A 19,413-nucleotide genomic window follows, 5' to 3' on the forward strand; every position below is an offset into this window, starting at 1 on the left:
CAGGTTATGCAGTTTTGGTAGGAAGTTCATGTAAGCAAAGCTTGTCTCACCCACTGCACCATGCCAGAAGATACACGATGGCAATATGTGCTTTCTTAAGCCAGGCTCAGTGGCGCACACCTGTAATCCCAGCAGCTCGGGAGCAAAGCTTGTCTCACCCACTGCACCATGCCAGAAGATACACGATGGCAATATGTGCTTTCTTAAGCCAGGCTCAGTGGCGCACACCTGTAATCCCAGCAGCTCGGGAGGCTGAGGCAGGAGGATCAGGAGTTCAGAGCCAGCCTCAGCACCTCAGCAAGGCCCTAAGCAATTTAGCAAGACCATGTCTCTAAATGAAATATAAAAAGGGCTGGGGATGTGGCTCAGTGGTTAAATGCCCCTGGATTTAATTTCTGATACCGAAAAAAAAAAAAAAGTGCTTTCTTCATGCTATTAACTGATCAGTCAATTAAGGAACCCACCTCACTTGAAGAACTGTCTATAAAATAAATGGTATGGGCTCTTTGAGACTGCCAATGTCAAGCAAAGAAAAAAAAAGGGCTGAGGAAATATTCCAGATCAGACAACTAAATGCAACAAAGGATCCTGGATTTGCTCTAGGACTGAGGGAAAAAACTGCTAGAAAGGAGATTATTGGAACAATGACTGAAATTTGAATATAAACTTATAATTAACTCATAATTATGTTATATAATCGAGTTTTATAATTAACATAAATTATTAATCTTATAGTAAATAATATCAAATGAGTGTTAAATAATCTGCATTTAATCATAAAAAGGTCCTAGTTCTTCAGACAAACATACTGAAATATTGAGGAGTGAGGAATCATGCTGTCTGTAACTTACAAATGACTAAACGAATAATAACCATTATTATCACTATTGTATGTGTTTCGGGGGTGTACATACACACACACACACACACACACACACACACACACACATATACACAAAAAAATACAAAGAATGTGACAAAATGTTCACAATTAGCAAATCCAGTAAACAGGTATGTTGACAATCATTATACTATTCTTGCAACTTCTCTATAGATTTGAAAGTTTTATGAAATAAAAAGAAATTTATAGGAGGTAGATATGATATGACTTGGGAGATAGTAATTAATTTGGAGTAGATGGTGATACCTCTACAAAGTAGAGAGGAAAGGAGAATCTTAGGTGAAGAGGGGAGAAGAATGACAGGTTTTATACATGTTGAATTGAGGAGGCAGATAATGAGATGTCAGGTACAGAATTTCAGTAGCAGTCAGAATTATCAGTGGTCAGAGACAAAGTGACACATATCTGTGAAAGATGTCACCCTATGGGTGATGATGGAAGCCAAGAGCCTGTGAGGTCACTTAGAGGGTGTGTCTGGAGGGAGGCAGAATCTTGGGTTCACCAGCATCTATGGTCCAGGTTCACAAGCAGGAACCAAACAAGAACCATTGTGTAGCCTGGTGCAGCAGCGCACGCCTGTAATCCCAGTGGCTCTGGAGGCTGAGACAGGAGGATCTTGAGTTCAAAGCAAGCCTTAGCAAAAGTGAGGCACTAAGTAATTCAGTGAGACCCTGTCTCTAAATAAAATACAAAACAGGGCTGGGGTGTGGCTCAGTGGTTAAGAAGTACCCCTGAGTTCAATCTCTAGAACCCCCTCCAAAAAAAGAACCATTGTGCTCATAAGTAAACCAGCTATTTCATTCAGTGTTTTATGGAAATAATTATTAGACTTCCAATTTTCCATCATTTTAAATTTGTCTTTAGAGACATGCTTACATTGTTTAAATTCTCTCCAGGTGTATAATCACTAGACTTTTGCCAATATCTTCCTTTGGGAATCTTATATAGTTAGATGCTCACAAATACAAGCACATAAAACAGGTATACTATGTGCCACTATTAGAACTAACTACAGTCATTCCAGATTAATACTGAAAATTATCTTATTATCTTATCTGAAAACAATTCTTAGATCAAAAGAGTCTCTGCTACATAATTTGAAGTAACAAATAAGCATGTACTTCCAGGCTGTCCAAAACTCCACCAATGTGCCCCAAAACTCCAACCAATATCTCCAAATATCACTGAAACCCTCTTAAAAATCTTCAAACAGTTCTATATAATATAAACATTTAAATACTAATTACCTAATTATCTAATACTTAATGAACTCCCTGATTATGTTTGCAAGCAGTACATGATAATATACACTCTGAGTGAGAATTAAATATTCCTTCCAACTGGCAACAAACATGTATGGTAAACACAACATAGTATGTGTCAAAGATATATAATTGCATGGTGGTGCACCTAGTTCCAGCTACTCAGGATGCTGAGGTGGACTAATCAATTGAGCCCAGGAGTTCAAGGCCAGCAAGGGCAACAGAGTGAGACCCCAATCTCAAAAAAATATATCTATATATAACTAACTAATGCAATAGGATTTAGCAAACTAAAATAGACAAACAGGGTAATATTTAAAAAATGGTTACTTACCAAATGGTTCCAGTACTGGAGGACTAGGGCCAACAGAAAATCCTTCAAGTAATCATAATTAGAAAAGTGGACAAAATGTGCAAAATATTTACTCAAAGATTAAAAAAAAAAAAGAGTTAAAAAGGCAGTAAAACCTACCAGGTCAATATCAAAAAGCAAAGAGAACATAAAACAGTGAGCCCAGTAATTAGGACTGCTTCACTCCACAGGTTACTCACAGATTCTACTGCCTTTTTTATATTCCCCCTTGAAACAGGGTCTCACTGTTGCTCAGGGTGGCCTCGAACTTCTGCCTCAGCCTCCCACATAGCTGGGACTACAGGTGCACCCCACCACACCAGGCTTACTTACTGATTCTACAATAGGTGGTTAAGAATAAGTGATTCTTTTAACAGATTTTCAGGAGGACCCTTCAAGGATGGGGAGTCAGCCTCAGCAAGTAAGCAAAGCCCTCAGCAATTTGGTCAGACCCTATCTCAAAATAAAAAGGACTGGGGATGCAGCTAAGTGGTAAAGTGCCTGAGTTCACTATAAAAAAATAAAATAAAATAAAAAGGTTGGCGAGTCTTGCTAAATACCTATTGTATTAGGATTCTTCATAGAAACAGAACCTATCTCCAATAGATCATAGAGAAACAGAAGATAAGCAATTGGCTCACATGATTATGGAGACTGGCAAGTCCAAAATCTGCAGTCAACATTCAAGTTTGAACACTGGAAGCTGCGGTAGAACCAGAAAGAGATGACGTTCCAGTCTGAAGGCAGACAGGCAGAATTCTCTTACTCAGAAGGTCAGCCTTCTATTTTATTCAAGTCTTCAACTGACTGAACAAGACCCAATGCAATCAGGGAGGGCAATCTTCCAAATCTGCTTTATTTAGCATATCAGTTTAAGTGTCAATCTCATCCAAAAACCCCCTCACAGAAGCACCCAGAATAATGTTTGACCAAATATCTAGGTGCTCTGTAGTCTAGTTGACACATAAAATACCTGTTTGTGACAACAGAAGAAATACAGTCACTACCTTACAACGGCTCAACTGATTTAGCAACTTTGTGATGATACAAAACTGATAAGGCAAGCACTGTCAGAACTAAACCACACTTCAAATTTTGAATTTTTATCTTACCCAAGTAAAATGTAGTCCCATCTCTTATGTGACGTGGGCCAGCAGAAGTGAGCTGCAGCTCCCAGCTAGCAATGGGATCACACATGTAAACAACCAATACTCTACAGTGTATTGTGTTGCTAACCTGGATGCTTGGTAGGCTAGGTGTATTAGCATTTTGTACTTACGAAATATATTCAATGTATGACGAGATTATCTGGAAGTAATTCCCTTTATAAATCAAGGAGTATCTGTACTTGGCACCTGGTAAGTGCTTATTAAACACATAATGACTTGGGCTGGAGATGTAGCTCAATGATAGAGCGCTCGCCTAGCATGCTCAAGGCCCTGCCTGCTCCAGGCCTTGAGTTCAGTCCCCAATATCACACACACACACACACACACACACAGAGCCAAAAAGAGTCCTTGGGTAAATATCTGATGACTTGAATCTTGGCCAGATTCCAATCCAATCTGACAAGCAAACAAAATCATCCCATGGCAGTGACCAATCCCTCTTCCTCACCCTCTACTACCTGCTAGTTTAGATGTTGCATGCCCCCAGAGGTCCATGTGTTAAAGTCTTGGTCCCTAGAGTGGTGCTACTGAGAAATGGTAGAATCTTTAAGATCTTGGGACCTAGTAGGAGGTTCTTAGTGCCACTGCCTTTGAAAGGAATTGTGGGACCCTGACCTCTTCCTTCTACTTTCTCTGTGGCCATGAGGTAAACAGTTTGCTACCCCTTGTGCTCTCTGACATTACCACCCAGCACATCTGCCAGAGGCCCAAAGCAATTGGTCTGCCCAATCTTGAACTGGAACAACCAAAACAGGAAATCCAAATAAATCTTTTCTTCTTTGTAAGTTAATTATCTCAGGTATTGTTGAGTGACAGTATAAGTAATACAACCACCTTTCCTGATACTTTTTTATTTACTATTATTGTTGTTGTTATTTTGTAGTGCTGGGGATCTAACCCAGGGCCTTGAGCACTACACCCTCAATACCTCTGATACTAATTTTTTTTTTTTTGCCCATGCTGGGGATTGAACCCAGAGCCTTATGTTTGTGAGGCAAGCACTCTACCAACTGAGTTACATCCCCAGCCCAATACTAAATTTTTAAAAGGCAGACTTCTTGTTTTTGATACTACATCAGTATCACCACACACACGTCTAACAAGCAAAGAACTGTAAGTCAACACTCACCCTCCTTAGAACTCCAGTAGCTCTTACTACTGGAGGAAAGGTAAGCCCTGCCCCTACCTTTTTTCAAAATCTTCAAGTCTCAAAATTCTCTGGTCTTGTTTCCTCATTTACAAAATAAGGTGGTTTAATTTAAAGTGTATCATTTAAAGTGAAGAATCCTGATTTCTGGCTGGGGACAGTGGTACATGTCTGTAATCTTCAGGCAGGAGTATCACAAGTTCCAGGCCAGCCTGGGAAACTCAGTGAGACACTGTCTCAAAATAATGACTAAAAAGGGCTGAGAATGTAGTTCAGTGGTAGTGTGCCCCTGGGTTCAATCCGCACTTGGTACCGGGAATCCTGCTTTGAAATCCATAAATGGGAAGCTTTTAGCCTAAAATCCAAAATACCAGGTTATAAATTCCTTCACAGAAGGAACTGCCCTTTGCAAAGAGGTGGGGGGAATCTAAATAAAATGCAGTTGGTGTTTTGACTCTGGGTACCAACTCTACATATTGAGGGATTCAAGGCATCCTTGCTTTCCATGAATGCTGACTTTCCTTTTGCCAAGCTGTCTCTTGGAGACGTAATTTACAAAGATCTTTCCACTTTGTCCTGGTGCTCCCATGATCTAAGGCTTTGTAGGTTAAACCACTGTCTTCATGCATTAAGAGCTCTATGAACGGCTGATTCACTAAATCCAAAGAACACAGCATGGATCTGAAATTGGGAGTCTGATTAGTTCACTTTTGTGAACATTACCTTACTATCAAGCGTTGGGGTCAAACGTCAGAGGGAATGAAATAAGCACTAAAGTTAGCGACCTGTAGTGGGATGGGGGTGCTGCTCCTGAATTTCTACGGGTTCCAGGGCAGCAGACTGGTTGGAAGTGGGGTCGTAGGGTCCGTGGCAGTTCTTAGAAGCTGCATTTGCACCGCAAGCTCACGGTCTCCACGTGCTTCCGGAGAGCAGCCAAGTTCCCCCCAACTCTTCTACCCCGTGGCGCCATCTTGGGAGCAAAGGACAAGTGGTGCTGACTGAGGAAGGGTCGAGGAGGTTCCTCGGTGGCGGAGGCTCCTGAAGGAAGCCGCACGCAGATCGACTGGCCCTGACCCGGACTTTCTAAAAGGACAAAAACAGTCATTTCTCGGGTCCACAGGACTCGAAAGACCCCACGCCTCGGTAATCCCTGTTCTGACAATAGCGGCGGTGAAGTGGTCAAGGCACCACACCTCGGTTCATTATTCGGAGGAAAGTTTTCGAGGTCAGGAGTAAGCCGCCCCACTCCTGCTCAGCCTGCACCGTTGAGCTGCTTCACAGCACCGAAGCCGTGTGGCCAGCGAGCCACCTCAGGCACCCGGCCGGGGACACCACCCCGGCCCCGCCCCGCCCCCGGTGCGCGCCGGGCTGTGCGCGTGCGCGGGACGCCCGCGCGACCGGGCTGCGCAGGCGTAGTGGCCATTTCCGGGATCTGTCAGCCGCTCCCTCTGGGCCTCGGTCCTCCGCCCGCGCCCGCTGGAGCCTGTTCGCGTCGACTGACCAGAGTCCGCGAATTCTCCGCTCCGAGCCCCTCCGGACCGCCCCGACCCCAGGTAAGGGGCAGCAGGGGCGAATCTCTGACCCTGTTGGCCTTCCTTGTCCCGATCTCGCACCCGCTTTGGACCCGCGGCGGCGGTGAACCGGGCACTTAGGCCGCGGGGCCCCGAGGCTTGGGGGCGGCCGGGTCTCCCTGCGCGGGCCTCGGAGAAGGCACAGAACCCCTGTTCTCCCTGGGTATCTCGGAGCCTCTGGCGTCCCCCTCACGTACAGATCGGTCGCTTCTCTAGATTTTCTAGTTCTGTGCCACCTCCGATGCCACATGCTCGGTCTCTGGAATCCCCATAGCCCTGTTCGCACCCCTGCTATGGGCATCTAACTCAGTCTGTAAAATTGAGTTAAACGAGATGATCTCCTTCCAATGGATCGTCACGAGGTACCATTCATCTCGTTCTTTAGAGTCTAGACTAAGTCCCTGCAGGCAGAAGGCACCCGTGGAATGTTTGCCTCCTATCTAGGGCAGCCTTCAATCCTTTAGTTATTGCAGGACCTACCCCAACTAGAGGAACGTCTTCCCTCGAGTTCTTTTTCAGATAGCATGAAATGTGTGCTTTTATTACGCATAGATTAAGATTCCCCTGCTGGAATCTCCCCCAAGTCAAAATTGCTCCCTTCTCTGCCCTCCGGTTCGCTTGGTGGAACCTTTTATGTAGGACCATCTCAGTTCCTGCCCAGACACTGCCACTTCGTTGGGTGACCCTGGGACCATTGCGTCTCTGTACTTCTGTTTGTTCATCTGCAGTAAGAGGATTCTTAGGATTTTTCTGAGAATCAAGTGTTATTTGCATAAATCTCTTAGAATAGTTTGTGACTCAGAGTAGGTGTTCAATATATATTAGCTGTCGTTGCCGTTTTCTGGGCATTCTGTTTCTTTTCTTCCTCGCCTATCCCCACACTCTCCCCAGACTGGAGGAACAGAATGGTGTCAGATTTATTTATGTTTCTGGCCCCGTCCTAGTACTTGCAACACTGTTGGGAACATAGTAGGCACGTAATACATTGTGATTTAGAATCTTTAATTGTAAAGCCATCTGTTCTCATACTGTGGCTTTGGAATCTTCCATTTTAACTCATTGTCGGAATTACTGAAATTATCTTAGTTCTGCCCTCTTTTACCAATTTTATCTACCTTTTTGGTTTTGGTAGGCCCTGGGTTTTCAACTATCTTAAAATAAAGGAGAGGTTATCAGTCAGGAGAGTTGTATTTGCCCTGTTAGAGAGTGGGTGTAACTGGCTGTACTACCTGATAATATTTAGGGACCTTCTGGGGTTCATCTGTCTCTTATTATTAGAGGAAGGGGGGTCATTTTGGAAAATTAAAACTGCTGCTTTGGAGGGAGAGTGGCAATATTTTGATCTAGTTATGTAGTCCTCTACTGAAACAAATCCTGCATAAAGAAGGATTTGGTGAGACTGGAATTGGGGCCTGTCTAAACATTGGAAAGGTGTGGTGACTTTGTTGGAGTTTCTGGTATTCCTGGGTTGGGTAATGAGAGCAATTAGAAGCTAGATGAATCACAATCTTGAAAACTGACCCTAAACAGAGAACTGAAATTCTCATTCGTATGAATATTTTAAAGCCTGAGTGGAGTAAGGCAATAATTTACAGCATATGTTAGCTTTCCAAGCTCCAAAGGTACTTGTAAGGATGATTCAAAAGCCTCTGATGAAAGGAAGAAAGGGAACTAACTTAGCAACAACTAAAACTTGTAGTATGGGCTGGGCTCTGTACTGCATGCTTTCTCATGTTATCACATTTTATCCTCCTGCCAACAGCCTTAGGATGTCAATGGTAGATCTGCTTTACAGATGAAATGAATTAGATTCAAAGGTATGGAGTGACTTGCCCAGTGTCTTATTGCTAGTATATCAACGCAAGGATTCAAACCCAGGTCCCCTTGGCTCCAGAGCCCATGGCTAACCATCTATCAGATGGTAGGTAAAGAAAAGATTTTGGGAGTCCCTGGAATCATAATATGCCACAAATCATTTTTATCTCCCTCAATGCCAGACAATGAAAGTAGAAACCTGTTAAATTTAATGTCACCACCTTTTCATTTATTCCATTTTCTCCTCTCTGATCCTATTAAGACAAAGATTTTACTTAAATATTAACCACTGTTTAGATAAAATTATTAACCACAGTTAATTTTCACCCTATGACAGAGGGGGTACAAAATTCAAACTATTATGAATTTACTCTGCATTTACTGAATTTGGTAAATACAGGTATATTTACTAGCTGCATTATAAATCTGACAAATAAGTGTTAACTTGACTTTCAGACTTAAAATAGCCACGTGATTATAAAAGAAGTACAAGTCTGGGTATATGTTCAAATACAGAACTTGAATGATATAACAAAATTAGAAATGCAGTTTGAGAAGTAATTATACCATTGTGTGTCTGTTTACCTCTTGAAGGTTTTTCAACCTTGCTTATAAAACTGAGTTGAAGAATGAGTATCTATACCTTGTATCTATACCTTTTCAGATAACATGAAATGTGTGCTTTTATTACACATAGATAGTCACATTAAATTATTAGTTTACAGACCAATTTTATTTCAGTTAACAAAATTGTCAAATTTGGCTTTTAAATTAAGTTGACTTTATTTATTTTTGAGATGAGGTTTCCCAATGTCGTCCAGGCTGGTCTCAGCCTCCCATGTAGGGGGGACTATGGGTGCCCACTCCCCATCTTGCTCTAAATTACATTTAATTAAAGATATGGTGAGACATTGATGTGTTATTTTGAGTAGCTTTGAGTAAAATCTGTTGTGACAGAACATTTTGGGGTTAGCATGAGATATCAGAGAAAAGCTGAAAAGTATGCCGTGAGTCTCCGAAATTTTTTATTTTATTTTATTTTTTTGGTACCAGGGATTGAACCCAAGGGCACTTAACCACTGAGACACATCCTTAGCCCTTTTTTTTTTTTTTAATTTTGAGATAGGGTCTCACTAAGTTACTTAGGATGCTAAGTTACTGAGACTTGCTTTGAAACTTACCATCCTCCAGGCTCAGGCTCCCAAGCCGCTGGGATTACCAACATGCACCACCATACCTGCCTTGAAAGTTTTTATTTTTAAAAGAGCAAATTAAACAGTGTCTGTTGAATTCATTAAATTTTATAGTGCTTTCAAGTACAGCCCTTTATTTGTGAGTTGCAATTTGCTTTCTAGGACACGTAAAAGGAAATAATGACTTAAATATCTTACTCTTAGAATAAAATGTGAAACACTGATATTTCTCTGGCAGTTCAGGATATTTAAGGATGCACTTATTTGTTTACTTTTGGGGTCCTTTAGTGGAAGTATTTCTTCTGTTTTCCACTGATGTCATTTCTTTGTTGAATTCTCATTGTCCCCTTCACGACCCTCTGGTGGCTCTTCCATTTGTTTTCTGCTTGCATCAACATGCATGCCTCCTTCACATTTCAGTCTCCGCCTGAGCCAACGTGACTTAAGTGTTCTTAGTGAGAGTGCCGCTTAGAAATGCCAAAGCTGGGGAAAGGGGAAGGTTGGTTGTTGTTTTGGAAAGTTTTCCCAAATTAAGGTCATGGTGACTTCTTTAATGGATCTAGATTTGGGTACGTATAAAATAGAGAATTTTACTTGATTTTTTAAAAATATTTTTAGTGGGACTGGGGCCGTAGCTCAGTGGTAGAGTGCTTGTGTCCCACGTGTGAGGCACTGGGTTTGATCCTCGGCACCACATAAAAATAAAATAAATATTGTGTCCATCTACCACAAAAAATATTTAAAAATAATTTTTAGTGGTAGATGGACATAATACCTTTATTATTTTTATTTTTATGTGATGCTGAGGATCAAACTCAATGCCAGATACGTGTGGGGCAAACACTCTACCACTGAACCATAACCCCAGCCCTTGATTTTTAATTTCATGATATTTTTCATATTCCTATTTTTCACCTAGTTATAGTAAGATGTTCAAGAGTAATATCACAAACACCTGTATAATCTTTGCCTGGATTTACCAGTGCTAATAGTTTTTTGTCACATTCACATTTTCTATATTTTCTGGCCCAGACAATCGAAAATAATCAAGCACTGTGGCACACACCTGTAATCCCAGCAACCAGGGAGGCTGAAGCAGAAGGATGGAGTCTTCGCTGACAATATAGTTCAGTGGAACATTGCCTCTGGAGTCAATTCCCAGAAGAAGGATAGAAGAGAGAGAGAGAGAGAGAGATAAGAGAGGAAAGAGGAAGGAATAGGAAGTGGGAAGGGGAAAAGTTACAGAAGACATCATGACATTTCATCCCTAAACATTTGTTATCATTATCTCCTAAAAACTAAGATGTGTTCCCACCTAATGGCATACAATTATCATAGCTAGGAAAATAAAAATAAGTCCACGTTATTATGTAATATCTAGTTCAAATTCAACGTTTCCTTGTACAATGTGTGTCTTAGGCTATTTTAAAACATAAAGAGTATAATCAGCTTCATATGGAATTTGGCTTTCATAGCTCTTTTTCAAACCTGGAACAGTTCCTCTCCTGTGGTGCCACTTATTCTCTAGAAGGGCACACATCTGGTTTTAACTTTTATTTCTTCCTTGTGTTGCTTAACTAATTCTTGTCCCCTTCATTTCTTGTGACCCAAAAGTTAGATCTGGATCTTGATTGGATTTAGGGTAAAGATGTTTGGCATAAATACTTCAGAGGTGGGTTGACTGTATTCTGAGATTTTCTGGGATAGTCCTGTGACTTATTATCACATCATAATTATTAGTAGTGCCCCCTTTTGCTCTCAAAAGTTGACTGGGCTGAATGATAAATTTGTTGCTATTTATAAATAATGATGTACCCCTTTCACTTTCACATTGCCCATCAGGTTGGATTGTTCCACTATCTGTGACAAGAAGTTCAATCACTTGGATAGGATGGTGACTGCCGGATTTCTTTATTATAAAGTACTGTGTGGGATGATAATTTGAGACTTTGTGAATATCCTGTACCCAATCTTCTTTAATCCATGGTTTGACAACCCATTGATGACTCTGTCAGAATAAATTCTACATACATTCTCTCCCTCTCTCCCTCTCTCCTTCTCTCCCCCTCTCCCTCTCTCCCTCTCTCTCTTTTTGTACTGGGGATTGAACCCAGGGGCACTTAACCACTAAGCTACATCCCCAACCCTTTTGAAAAATATTTTTTAAAAATATTTTATCTGAGACAGGGTTTTGCTGAGTTGCTTATGGCCTTGCTAAGTTGCTGAGGCTGACTTTGAACTCACGATCCTCCTGCCTCAGCCTCCTGAGCCACTGGGATTATAGGCCTGCACCACCATTCCAGGTAGAATAAATTCTATATTGGTGATTGCAGTGCTAGTTCTCTTTATTTATTTGTGGTGTTGGGGACTGAACCCAGAAGTACTCTACCACTAACTATACCCCCCAGCCATTTTTACCTTTTATTTTGTTGAGATGGGTCTTCACTAGGTTCCTGAGGCTGACTTCAAACTTCAAAGCAATCCTCCTGCTTCAACCTCCCAAGTAGCTGGGATTACAGGAGACTACCACCACACCCAATGATAGTTCTTTTTAAGTGATTAATTTGTGACATTGAGATTGAGTCTTTTTAAATGACAGTAGTATTTTATTTATCTCCAAACATTTCAGGATCCTCAGAAAACTTAAATGTCAGTCCTCTGCCATTTTAAGTGCCTTATTTCTGTTTTCATTGCAGCTTTCTATCCTCCGAAAACACTAAGAATAATGTCCCTGCATCAGTTTTTACTAGAGCCAATCACCTGTCATGCCTGGAACAGGGATCGTACCCGTAAGTATACTATTAGCATTTCTTCTTTATTTTGTCCTCTTTGATATATTTCAGATTTACAGATTTTTAAGATTCATATATTTCAGTGTCACGTGTGAAAAGGACTTAAAATTGATCCTTTTAAAGTGTACAATTCAGTGGTTTTCAGTGTATTCATAGTTATAAAACAATTATCACTATCTAATTTAGAATATAAACTGAACATCTCTAATATGAAAATCAATCCAAAATCAAAGTGCTCAAAATTCTATGACTTTTTGGCATCAGCATGATACTCAAAAAATTTTGGACTTTACACTTTTTTCATTAGAGATACTCAGCCAGTAAAGTCTATGAATATAATCCAAAATCCAAAAAATTGTGCAATCTGAAACACCTCTGGTTCCAACATTTTGGCTAATGGATATTCAACCTGTATTTTCATTACACTAAAAAGAAACTCTGTACCCATGGTATTCACTCTCAGTTTTCCCCCAAATCTCTCAGTCCTGGGCAACCACTAATTTATTCTTTATCCCTGTGGATTTGCCTATTCTGGACATTTTGCTTAAATAATATCATCAAATATATGACTTTTTGTGACTGGCTTCTTTCACTAGCATGATTTTTAAAAAAATTTTTATTGGTGCCTACTATATTATACAGTTAAGTGGGTTTCACTGTGGCATAGCCATACATGCACAAAACATAATTTGATCAATTTAATTCCCCAGTACCTCCCCTTGCCCTTCCCTTCTCTCTCTCCCTAACTCCTTTTCTCTGCCCTGTTGGTCTCCCTTCTATCTTCATGAGGTCCCTTTTTTCAATTTTTTCTCCACAGCTTCCACGTATGAGAGAAAATATAATACCCTTGACTTTTTAAGACTGGTTAATTTCACATACATGATGCTCTCCACTTCTGTCTATTTTCCTGAAATGACATAACATCATTCTTTATGGCTGAATAAAACTCCATTGTGTACATATACCACATTTTCTTTACCCATTCATCTGTTGGTGGATACCTAGGCTGGTTCCATGATTTGGCTATTATGAATTGTGCTGATGTAAACATGGTTGTACATGTATCGCTATAGTATGCTATACTTCCTAGGCTTTGGGGTTAATACCAAGGAATGGTTAGTTGTATCACATGGTGGTTCCATTCTTGATCTTTTGAGGAACCTCCATACTGATTTCCATAGTGGCTACACTAAACTGCATTCCTACCAACAGTGAATAAAAGTTTCTTTTCCCCCTGAATTCTTGCCAGCATTTACGGTTACTAGTATTTTTGATGATTGCTATTCTAAAAGGCACTAAGTGAGATAGAATCTCAGTGTAGTTTTGATTTGCATTTCCCTGATAGCTAGAAACGTTGAACATTTTTTCATATAATTGTTGACCATTTGAACTTAGTTTGAGAAGTATCTGTTTAGTTCATTTGCCCACATATTAAATGGGTAATTTGGGGTTTTCTGGAATTGAGTTTTTCAGTTCTTCGTATAATCAAGATTTTAATCCTCTGGCTAAAGGAAGAATAGTTGGCAAAGGTTTTTCTCCACTCTATAAATTCTCTTTTTGTGCTGTTAATTGTTTCCTTTACTGTGCAGAAACATTTTAGTCTGATGTCAGCCCATTTATTGATTCTTGATTTTATTTTCTAGCTAGAGGAGTCCTATTGAGGAAGTCGATGCCTACTCCTACACTTAAGGTGTTTCCACTATCTTCTCTCCTAAAAGTTGTGAAGTTTCTAGTCTTACTCTTAGATCTTTGATCCATTTTGAGTTGACTTTTGTGTAGAATGAGCGATAGGAATCTATTTTCATTCTTTTACACATAGGTGTCCTGTTTTCCAGTACCTTTTGTTTTTAGGCTGTCTTTTCTCCAATGTAAATTTCTAGCACCTTTGTCAAGAATCAGATGAATGTAGCCTTGTGAGTTTTTCTTTGTGTTTTCTGGTCTGTTCCCTTGGTCTACATCCCTATTTTTATGCCAGTACCAAGCTGTTTTTGTAGTATAATTTGAAGTTGGATATTGTGATGCCTCCTACATCACTCTTCTTGCTCGGAATTGCTTTGACTATTCTGGCTATCTTGTTCTTCCAAATGAATTTAAGGAGATGATCATGTGATTTTTTATCCTTGATTCTGTTGATGTGGTATTTTATGTTTATTTATTTGCATGTGTTGAACCATCCTTGCATTCCTGGAATGAAATCACCTTCATCATGGTATACAATCATTGTGATGTTTTTGAATCCAATTTGATAATATTTTATTAAGGATTCTTGTATCTATGTTCATCAAGGATATTGGCCTATAGTTTTTTTTCCTTGATGTGTCTTTATCTGGTGTTGGTATCAGGATGATACTGACTTGCTAGGATGAATTTGGAAGTATTCTCTCCCATTTATTTCCTGGAATAATTTGAGGATCAATGGCATTAGTTCTTTGAACATCTAATACAATTTAGCTATGAATACATCTGGTCCTGGGTTTTTCTTTGTTGGAAGACTTTTTATTTTTGCTTTAATCACATTGCTTGCTATTGGTCTGTTTAAGTCTCCTCTCTCCTCTTACTTCAGTTTTGTAGGTAATATTTGTCTAGGAATTTATCCATTTCTTCTAGTTTTTCTAATTTATTGAAATATAAGTTTTCAAAAGAGTTCCTAATGGTCTTCTGCATTTCAGTGGTGTCTGTTGGAATATCTGTTTTCTCTTTCTGTTGTGGTTAGTTTGGCTGCAGATTTATCCATCTTATTTATCTTCTCAAGAACCAACTCTTTGATTCATTGATCTTCTTTATTGTTCTTGTAGTCTCTATTTCATTAATTTCAACTCTGATCTTTATTATTTCTTTCTTTCTACTAGTTTTTTGAAATGGTTTATTCTTGTTCTTCTAAAACCTTGAGATGCATCACTAGGTTATTTTCTTGGAATCTTTCTAATATTTTTATGAAAATACTCTTAGATATAAATGTAAACTTTTCTCTTAGAACTAGCTTCACTAGCTGGACTCAGTGGTGCATGCCTATAATCCCAGTTTCTTGGGAGGCTGAGACAGGAAGATTGCAAGTTCAAGGCCAACCTTGGCAACTTAGTGAGACCCTGTCTCAAAATAAAAATAAACAAACAAATAAAGGGCTGAGGATGTAGCTTAGTGAGAAAGTACCCAAGTTCAATCCCTAGTAATGTAAAAACAAACAAAACAAAACACCTGCCTTTGCTCTGCCCCAGAGGTTTTAGTAATGTTGTATTTCTGTTCTCATTCAATTTTAAGAATTTTTAAATTTCTCCTCTGATTTCTTCAGTGACCCACTTAACATTCAAGAGTGTATTGTTCAATTTCCATGTGTTTGTATTGTTTCTATAGTTTTCTTACTGATGATTTCTAATTTCATTCCGTTATGATCTGATAGATGCAGGGAATTATTTCAACTTTTTGTATTTGGTAAGACTTGCTTTGTGGTCTAAAACATATTTTGGAGGAAGTTCCATGCACAGCTGAAAACAAAATGAATTCAGCTATTGTTGGACAAAATATTTCATACTTGTCTGTTAAGTCTATTTGATTTATAGTGTAGTATCAATCTGTAGTATCTTTGTGGATTTTATGTCTGGATGACCTATTAGTAACAGAAGTATATTGAAATCACCAAGTATTATTGTCTGGGACCTAGCTAACTTTATGTTGAGTAGTATTTGTTTTATGTCATTAGATACACTGATGTTTGAGGCATAAACATCTACTGTTGTTATATCTTCTTGGATTGTTCTCTTTTATCAATACATAGTGGCCTTCTTTGTCTTTTCTAACTAATTTTGGCCCAAAGTTGGCTTTGTATGATGTGAGAGTAACTACTCCTTTCTTTCAGGTTCCATTTGCATAGAATATTATTTTCCATTCTTTCATTTTCAGCCTATGGAGTCTTTATCTACAAGATTTGTGTGTTTGTGTGTGTGTGTGTGTGTGTGTGTGTGTGTGTTACTGGGGACTGAACCCAGGGGCACCTCGCCACTGAGCTACATCTCAGCCCTTTTTATTTTTGAGGTCAGAGGCTGTATATCATTTCCTATCATTTTAATTTATTTCTCATGTTTCTTTCCATACAAATTCTCAGTTGCTTTTCTCTCCCTCTCACCCCCTAGTACTGGGGCTTGAACCCAGCGATGCTTTACCACTGATCTATATCCCCAGTCTTTTAAAAATATTTGTTATTTTGAGAGAGTCTTACTAAGTTGCCGAGGGTCTCATGAAGTTGCTGAAGTTGGCCTCAAACTTGTGATTCTCCTGCCCCAGTCTCCTGAGTAGCTGTGATTCCTAGCTGCTTATCTATTCTTCTAGTGACATTTATTCTTTCTCGGGCTCTCTTTATTGTTTTGTGCATGTAAAAATCCTTTAAGGCTCTTCTGCAATGCTGGCTAAGTGGTCATGAATTCCTTTATGCTTATGCTGGAAAGTTTTTATTTCTTTTTTTATTTTGAATGATAGCTCCACTGGATATAGCAATCTGGATTTGGTAGTTTCTGCTAAGGAATCCAATTTTGTTTTGATTGGTTTTCTTCTAAATGTAACTTTGGGTTTTTTGTTTTGGTTTTTGTAGTTTTAATTTCTTCTTTGATCTTTATTTTTGGCATTTTAGTTACTGTGTAATATGAGGAGTTCCTTTGCTTGTCTAGTCTAGTTGTGGTTTTACATACTTCCACTATCTGAATGTCCATCGTATTCCCAAAGTTTGGAAATTTTTCTACTATTATTTCACTAAGTACATTATCAGTGCCATTACCTTGTATGTCTGCTTCTTCCTCAGTACTTGAGGAGACTTTCCACTGAGTTTTTTATTTGGTCAATTGAGTTTTTCCTTTCCAGAATTTCTGGTTCTTTTTTTGGATCTCCCTCTCTTTATTGAAATGCTATGTTATATCCTGCACTTTCTCCCATAGCTCATTTCTTAGATCTTCTTTTAATTCATCGATCATTTTAACAATCAACTTTTTAAAGTCTTTGCCCAGCCTTTCCACTTCTGTGATATCTGTGATTTCAGTTATTGGAGAATTATGGACTTTTTGAGGCAGCTAATTTGCTTTTTTTTTCCCCCTTGTCTTTCTAAATTTACATTTGCCCATCTGCTGGAATTGGTCTCTTTTCCACTGTTATATAAGGATCTCTTTAGTGTGCTTCTTTCTCTTTACTGTGTCCTGAGCCAGGGGTATATCTCTATGTTAAAGCACCTACTCAGTGTGTTATAGTGCTGTGATCAATCCCTGGCACACTTTGAAAGGAGAAGATGATCACCAGTAACTGCAACTATTTGAGAACATATATACAAGTAAGCCATAAAAATGTACTTAAAAATGTTTTCTGTAACTCCACTAGTCCAGAAGTGGAAAAGGGGAATTATATCCTATAATAGGCTGAAAAATTAGTTTTTAAATAAAGTACAATTGATATTATACTATATGGAACATAAAGAAGCATAAAACATACAAGAAAATAGATAAAAAGAGAGAGAGAGAGAGAGAGAGAGAGAGAGAGAGAGAGAGAGAGAGAGGAAAAAGACTGGAAGTAAAAGCAAGGAGAAGAAAAAAGAGGAGAGTACAGAAAAGAGAAAAAAGAAAAAGATAGGATGAATAAATCCAGTTAAGATATTATCTCATTTAAAAAGAGAGAGAGAAAAAGAAAAAAGAACAGGAGTAGGAGAAAAAAGAACAGTAGTGGGAGGGAAAGGAGAGACCAAAGGAGAAAAAGTGATGAGAAAAGAGGGAGACAGCATAGAAAAGAGGAAGAAGAAAAAAAGAAAGATAGAACAAATAAATCCAACTCACACATTACCACATTAAAAAAAATTATATATGGGGGGCACAGTCCATAATCCAGGTATTCAGGAGTCCAGGGCAGCAAGATCACAAGTTCCAGGTTAGCATCAGCAATGCAGTGAGACCCCGTCTCAGAATGTAGATAAAAAGAGCTGGGGATGTAGCTTGGTGGCAGAGCACTCCTGGGTTCAATCCCCAGCACTGGGGGGGGGGGGGGGGAGCCAAAAAGAAGAAGAGGTAGGGGAAGGGAGACAGAAAAGGAAACAGCTGAAGGTGTACATTGCCCACATCCCAGGGGCTTACAGTTGTCCCAGCACCATGTGTTGAAAGACTGTTATCTTGGCACCTTGGTTGAAAATCAATTGAATACAAATATGAGAGTTTATTTCTGGATTGTCACTTCTGTTCCATTGATCTTTGTATTTATCCTCCTGTAAGTCTGCAGGAAGTTCCAACTTTGTTCTTTTTCAAGATTGTTTTAATTATTCTGTATCCCTTGCATTTCCACAAGTATTTTAGGATCAGCCTGTTCATTTCTGTTAAGAAGACAACTGAGACTTTGATAGGGATTGCTTTGAATCTATAAATTCGTTATCTTTTTAAAGCATTTCAGATATGATTCATTCTTATTTTTAAATAAATCTTGGTACATGAACCAGGTTCACTTCAAGTTATTGCTGGGTGAGGTGAAGACCCAATAAAAGTGTTTGATTGGGTACTTGCACAGGTAGAACCTGCAGGAGGACAGTGAATCCAGAGCTGCTTCAGAGCTGACCTTCTTATGTCTTCTGTTTCCGCATTCTCATCTAAAAATAGGTTTTTGGAATATTTCAAATTATTGTTAATACAGATCCAAATTTTTATGACATTGTAATCTGAAATTTATAACACTGTCTAGGTTTCCGTTTGGATTTAGCTTTAGAAAACTCTGTGCCTCTGAAGAGTTTGGAGAAATATATAGCTGGTTTCCAGAAAACACTGAAAGTCTTAGGATTTTAAGTAGATCTAAATATTTACCTAGTTCCATAGTGTCATCTGTAAGATAGATATAACTTTCCTAAGGAGGAGAAGAAAGTGATTATATAGTTGGGGGGGAACTATAGATCCTAATTTTAAGAAATCAATATTTAAGAAGAAAAAAGAATGTATGAACTAGGAAGAAAAATGTACGTATATACCACTAAGAGTTTTAAAAGCTTCATTTCTCATAATTTTTTGACCTGGTTCAGGAAATCTAAAAACAGTTTTATTTTGTGATTTATATTGACTTTATTGTAAAGGAAATTTTCCATATAGTTTATCAGCAGAATCAAGTTTTGTCCATGACAATAGTAATGGAAATCTATGACCTATTTACAGCTTTTCAGAAAGTAACAGAAATTGAATATTTTTCTCTAGTAATGTAACACAAGTGAA

At 39.0% G+C, this 19,413-nt stretch overlaps 1 protein-coding gene across 2 annotated transcripts in view; it reads left to right on the forward strand.

Moving 5' to 3' along the window:
• The first annotated feature begins 6,227 nt into the window (after positions 1–6,227).
• Positions 6,228–19,413, forward strand: part of ARPC1A (actin related protein 2/3 complex subunit 1A) — a 35,188-nt gene continuing 22,002 nt past the window's right edge. Inside the window, exons 1-2 of one of the 2 annotated variants that reach the window (XM_079121293.1) lie at positions 6,228–6,384; positions 12,107–12,199. In XM_079121293.1, the coding sequence (XP_078977419.1) occupies positions 12,136–12,199 (64 nt within the window). In that variant the 5' untranslated portion in view covers positions 6,228–6,384; positions 12,107–12,135. The remainder of the gene's footprint in view (positions 6,385–12,106; positions 12,200–19,413) is intronic. The other variant, XM_079121292.1, reaches the window with a different exon arrangement.

The sequence above is a fragment of the Sciurus vulgaris genome (genome assembly GCF_902686455.1).
Source record: "Sciurus vulgaris genome assembly, chromosome: 18".
NCBI lineage: Eukaryota > Metazoa > Chordata > Mammalia > Rodentia > Sciuridae > Sciurus > Sciurus vulgaris.